Source organism: Sinocyclocheilus anshuiensis, unplaced genomic scaffold, assembly GCF_001515605.1.
Source record: "Sinocyclocheilus anshuiensis isolate Anshui unplaced genomic scaffold, SAMN03320099.WGS_v1.1 scaffold635, whole genome shotgun sequence".
Classification (NCBI taxonomy): Eukaryota; Metazoa; Chordata; class Actinopteri; order Cypriniformes; family Cyprinidae; genus Sinocyclocheilus; species Sinocyclocheilus anshuiensis.
In genome coordinates, this window is record NW_015551039.1 from 1,152,571 (window position 1) to 1,158,157 (window position 5,587).

Consider the following 5,587-nt stretch of genomic DNA (forward strand, 5'->3'; position numbering starts at 1 on the left):
AGATTTCTTGATGAATGATCCACTCTTCCCTCTTGTCCCATATGTTCTCTTTGTTTTCCGGATGGAAGCCTTGGCTTCGCTTCAGCCCTCACTCATTGCCGCAGACTTTCAAACTGATGATTGTGAGTTTCTCCTGGAAAGATAAACAAGAAATGCAATTTCTAAATGCATAACTTTCATCATGCCCATATTCAAAATAAGCAATGATTATCATCTGCGTCGCCTCCCTTCCTCTAAAACTGTTAAATTAGAAAAAGTGCAACCTAAAAATGTAGGGTTTTGGATTAGTTTTTCCCTTAATGTCATTCTCAGAAGAAATGGAATTGCTTTCTGTAAAATATATATCTAGATTGTGAAATGTGATGGGTCCATGCTGTTTATGTAAATATAGACGATTTTTCTCTTCTTATTGTTCCTGGACAGGCAATATTTAAAATTTATATTACAGTACTAAAAGCAGATGGGAGCTGAAATGATCCCTGTGTGTGCCTGCATGCATCCAGGGTTTGGCGGAGATGGTTATTGGGAAACCAAGCCAGACAGGTGGAGACAGGATCAGCACCTTGAATTTGGGATGGCTTTGTGTTGACTGTGTATAGTACCTAGTGATCTTACCACACAAAGAGAGAGAGAGAGAGAGAGAGAGAGAGAGAGAGAGAGAGAGAGAGAGAGATTTTCATTCCTAAAGTAAAACCATTAAAAGAATAATTTATCTTGCTGATGGTAGACATGCATATACACAACAAATAAAAGAAAACCTGCTACGATTTGTTTTCTAGTTAAATTTAAATCAAGCAGAGGCATAGCAATAGGGCAGGCAATTGCCTGGGGCCCCGCATTTTGAGGGGCCCCTAAGGTCTTACCATTTAAACAATCAGAAATGTTAATATTAATGGAGAGTCTATTTACACTACATGCAACTAGTCCACCTTGTTGGCAGAAGCTATTTAGACTAACTCCGCCCACCAAGGTCTGGTTGGGATAGGCAAAATTACAAAAGACACACAATAACATTATGGGTCTCAGGGAATAAACTGAACTAGACTAAAAGGAACTATGCTGAATGAATTCTCATTTAGCTGCAGAAATATAGAACTTCTCAAAGAGACACTGTAACTGGACTGCATCTGTTAAATAATTGAGGTGTTAAATTACACACATCAAATTCAGTTTAGCCTTTGTTGATGAAACTTTTAATTAAACCAGTTTTATATATTAAATAAAAAAACAAAAAAAAACAAAAAAAAAACTAATTCAGTACGGTGAAAATAATGACTGTTTCCAAAAAGAGACACTTAAAACATCAGTATAAATTACAAAAATACTTTTTTAGCATCATTTCCAAGGATTTCAGAAAAACAGATTACTTTATATCATCAAAATATTAAAGAAAAAGGCAATACTCAAAGAAATTAACTTCTTACTGACATACATATCTAACATTAAAAAAAAAATCAATTTAAAATGTGTGGTCATTCAGAGTTTGTTATGTAAAACAAACAGTTCTACTTTTGCACAACTGCACAACGTTTGCAGTGGTAAAGCAGTTATAACATACATGTCCATGAGAAGAGATATGCGCAGGTTCAGAGGTAGAATTGCAATCAATACGATTTTTAACGAGCTCCTTTTCTTATACACCGGCCCTGTAATGACAGAGATCCAGAATAGTATTTCATATGCCTTAGTTCATTCAGATTTGATGGCAGATCACCATGGCGTACATGGATTTGGACAATCTCTGATATAGGACTCCAGAGTTCCAGTAGACACTTCCATCAGTGAGGTGTAGGTTGTCAACTGTAAAGACAAGACAGAAAATGGCTTCATTATCACTTCATATGACATTTGACTAGATGCAGAAATGTGATCAAACACTATTTCTCTCTCGGTCTCAAAAATAGCTAAAGAAAGAAACAAAAAAAAATGATAAAATAAAGTGAAATATAAGTGTGATATAAAGGAAGACTTACCTTATTAAGAACTGGTTTTGTTGACAGAACATCATATACTGATGCCAGAGAAATGTTCTGTGAAAAATACTATTTTGTTATCTACTATAAAACATGTCTTCATGAACAATTAGTTACTAATTATGCTTATTATTTTAAAAGCACTTCAAAACTACTCTAAATTACTACTACAAAGCCGTTTTATTCCTAACACATAATGCCACATACCGCTTGCGTGGTTTGATTCATGCACTTCATTGCCGGAGTTCTACGGTCATCAAATATCATAGGCTTTTCCCAGTGATCATAGTTTGTTTCCAGGACGTACCATCTTCCAAGCTTCATATCAAGTCTTTAACATCATCAACAATCAGCAAATTTTAGGGCATTTTAAAACATTGCAGACAGAAATTTAATAGTTCTGTGTGATATGATTTACTCACTCCCAGATGTCTAATGTGTTTATTCTCGTCCTGGTTATCACACAACCCTGGCCCGTTCGGTTACCACCCAAGATGAAGTAAGCAGGAGCAAGCAGTTTCGCCTGAGAGAGCTGGTCTTTGGCATCCTCATAACTGCAAGTTAAAAGAAAAAAATTAAGTTGTTTTTATTTTGATATAGGAATATTTGTATATATTTTTAAATACTAAAAATGCATTTTCAGAGTGTGAAGGTTACTACTTGATCTGATGAAGCTATTTTGAATTAAATTATTCCAAAAAAAGTGTGTGAATGAGAACTATTTGGTCATGACAGCGAAAACAAGGAATATGTACTTTCATGTTATGTTAGTTTGTTGTCGTTTTTACCTGGTAGCATTTTCCAGAACTTTGCGAGTAAGAAAACCCATCCACATTCCATCTCTCCTGCCAAGAATCCATTCCAGAATCCCTGTGAGAAATGATGATGTTATCTAACTAGTCAACCATCAAGAACATCTAGTTTAGTTTAGAAGAAATATATACATAGTGTTAGTTCTTTACAAAATGTTAAGCATTCTAACAACTGTTTATATACCTGTCACTTACACTTCATTTGTCATAATCATTTAAAAAAAAAAACAATACTTTACCTACATAACCCCCATCAACGTTGAAACGCTCATTCATTGTTAGACTGAATTCACCCTAAAAAAGTAGAACAATTTGTACTTGTTTTAAATTTCCACAAAAAGAATCATCTTTTTTTTTTTTTTATTTACTTACTTACAGGTCTAATTCCAGTAAGCATGCCAACATATCCAGCTAAGTTTGTTGATTTAAAGACAGTTTTGTTCCCTCTTTGGAAATTGACATTCACCACAAGAGGCTTAAGCTTCTCTGTTAAAGTCCATGTTTTATTCTGTCGATCCCACCTTTATGAAAAACACATCATTCTTATGACATGATATAAAGTGAGCATGTATGCTGAAGTCAATTCTATGTGTTCCTAAATATTTGTCCAAAAAAAACAAAAAACAAAAAATAACAATTCCTACCCCATAAACAGTCCAAAATCCAAATTCTGGGCATGGTAAATATTTCCTAGAAAGGAAAAAAAAAAAAAAAAAAGAAAGGAAAATGGTTATTAAAATTAAATTTGATTTAAAACATTATGCAAACTTATTTATATATTCTCACCATTAAAGTCTTCTGCAACAACTGATGTGCAAACAGTGAAAACCTCATAAAAGATATTGAACAGCATAATTTCACCTAGAGGGACATATAAAATAAATTAAAAACATATAAATTTGATAAGATTAAAGTTATACCTTTTTAAATAAATGGGCATAATAAGGCATAATTAAGGAGTAACTTTGTATTGATGGATAGCACCTTTTTGTGTGTGTTATTGAATTGTTTGAGCTTTAACTTTACTAGATTGCTTACATTTTCCACAATTATTATTTAACAAATAAAATGAAAATAATCAAAAGGGAAAAATCTGACCCAGAGGAATGCCAGAGACTGCTGCTATTCCCTTAATTGAAAGGTTGTGGAAGTGCACCCACAATCAAAGGCTATAAAACAGTGAGAAAATAAATCATAGCAAAATAAGAACACATCAAAATATATAATATCAAAATGCATTTTTAAGATGTCCAAGTTTGTTCATACATTTAATTGCTTACCAGCTCCTCGTCCACTAAATCAACAAGTTTTCCATGGAAAAAGCCTTTGGCCAGGTCTTTTATTGTTCATACCATTGTGATCAACTGTAAATCAACATGATTAATGTAAAAACAATCACAGCGTTCTTGTTTAACATAAAGAGACAGACACATTATTAAAGGGGTCATATGATGCTGCTAAAAATAACATTATTTTGTGTATTTGGTGTAATGAAATGTGTTTATGCAGTTTAAGGTTCAAAAAACACATTATTTTCCACATACTGTACATTATTGTTTCTCCTCTATGCCCCGCCTTTCTGAAACGTGTAAAGGAAAAATTGAAATCGCATCATATGACCCCTTTAAAGCATCCTCCAGACACACAGTGGGTATAGAAAAGAATCACCCCTTAAAAATAATCAATTTTTTTTGCTTCGCAGCCTGAAATGAAGACAGACAGTTTTTGTTTTATCCAGTTAAATGTACTCAGTGCAACTTAAAACATCCAAGTGAAAGTGTCCGAAAACTTTGTCCGTCTTCATTTCAGGCTGCAATGCAACAAAACATGATTATTTTAAAGGGTGGTGATTCTTTTCTATACCCACTGTAACAGCAGAGAATCAGTATTCAACACACTAATGTCGACACATGCAAATACATAATAGAGCACAAGGTCCAAGACCTAACAGGCAATAAGAAGACAGTTACCTCTGTGTTTTTATCTTTGATCACCTGCGTCCATCTCTCACTAGGAGCTAAATCGAGATTAACAGTGTACCAGGTCACATTACCTTTAACCCTAGATAAACCACAAAAGACGATGAACACGTTATAAAAATCAACATATTAGCTCCACATAGTCCAGAGCACGTGAAATGTAGAAGCACATCTAATTGGATATTTGAAGAGAGAAACAGCAGTACGTTGGTATTTTAGGTGGATACATTCCACTTCCGCAATCCTCCAGCTGCAAATAAAGGCAGTATTGAGTAAAGCATGACAGCGGTACAAAGTGAAACAGCTCTCAAAACAGCGTTATAAACTTCAAAATTAAGCATAGATCACTCTGGTGCAGAAACCGCATTTATTCTTACCCCTCGAACAAAATGTGAGAAAAGAAATAAAGATATAATGAAAATGTCATGAACTGATGTTGGCTTCATTGTCTTTCCGCGCAGTTTTCTAAACGTTCAGTCATTCCCTGCGGAAGGGGGTGCGGGGAAATAAGCTTCGCGACGGAACGTACCATAATGTAAGGGGTGAACAGATACAGTAGGTGTGTGTATAATTTTTAAAGAAAGATTAAATACGTTTTATTTTCTTCTAAATATTAATTAACTTTAAAATTGCATGGATGAACTATTATTTAATTGGTTTCGTTTGGTTGTGTTTGTTTATGTGTACACCCACAGCACGACCCCCCCCCCCGTCAGTCTGCTGCTTGAGCTTCTCTCGGCACGTGAACAAGGAAGTTCAAGTTCATTTGTTCAATGTTTTGATTAGTCTGCTATGAATCAAGCGTGATCTCACGTTTACCAGC

The 5,587-nt window shown here is 34.5% G+C and overlaps 1 protein-coding gene across 2 annotated transcripts; it reads right to left on the reverse strand.

The window, feature by feature from the left end:
* Nucleotides 1-1,348: 1,348 nt before the first annotated feature.
* Nucleotides 1,349-5,225, reverse strand: LOC107661433 (acid ceramidase-like). Of its 2 annotated transcripts, XM_016451009.1 has the most exons (15): nucleotides 5,142-5,225; nucleotides 4,971-5,014; nucleotides 4,756-4,846; nucleotides 4,066-4,149; nucleotides 3,884-3,954; nucleotides 3,572-3,646; nucleotides 3,430-3,475; nucleotides 3,162-3,306; nucleotides 3,025-3,079; nucleotides 2,762-2,843; nucleotides 2,396-2,527; nucleotides 2,181-2,304; nucleotides 1,974-2,030; nucleotides 1,725-1,800; nucleotides 1,349-1,646 (listed from the first exon to the last, which is right to left on the reverse strand). In XM_016451009.1, the coding sequence occupies exons 6-15, from the start codon at nucleotides 3,636-3,638 to the stop codon at nucleotides 1,477-1,479; spliced, it is 954 nt and encodes a 317-aa protein (XP_016306495.1). In that variant the 5' UTR covers nucleotides 3,639-3,646; nucleotides 3,884-3,954; nucleotides 4,066-4,149; nucleotides 4,756-4,846; nucleotides 4,971-5,014; nucleotides 5,142-5,225; the 3' UTR covers nucleotides 1,349-1,476. The 2 variants fall into 2 exon arrangements, with proteins under 2 accessions (XP_016306495.1, XP_016306496.1); XM_016451010.1 differs by lacking the exons at nucleotides 4,756-4,846; nucleotides 4,971-5,014; nucleotides 5,142-5,225 and having other exon boundaries at nucleotides 4,052-4,079.
* Nucleotides 5,226-5,587: the final 362 nt, after the last annotated feature.

Excerpts from the sequence above, each read along its gene's own strand:
- LOC107661433 (XM_016451009.1), bottom strand. The coding sequence starts at position 3,638 with ATGCTGTTCAATATCTTTTATGAGGTTTTCACTGTTTGCACATCAGTT. Across the intron at positions 3,080-3,161 it reads TGCTTACTGGAATTAGACCT|GGTGAATTCAGTCTAACAAT; the intron begins GTAAGTAAGTAA and ends CTACTTTTTTAG. Across the intron at positions 2,305-2,395 it reads AACACATTAGACATCTGGGA|ACTTGATATGAAGCTTGGAA; the intron begins GTGAGTAAATCA and ends ATGATGTTAAAG.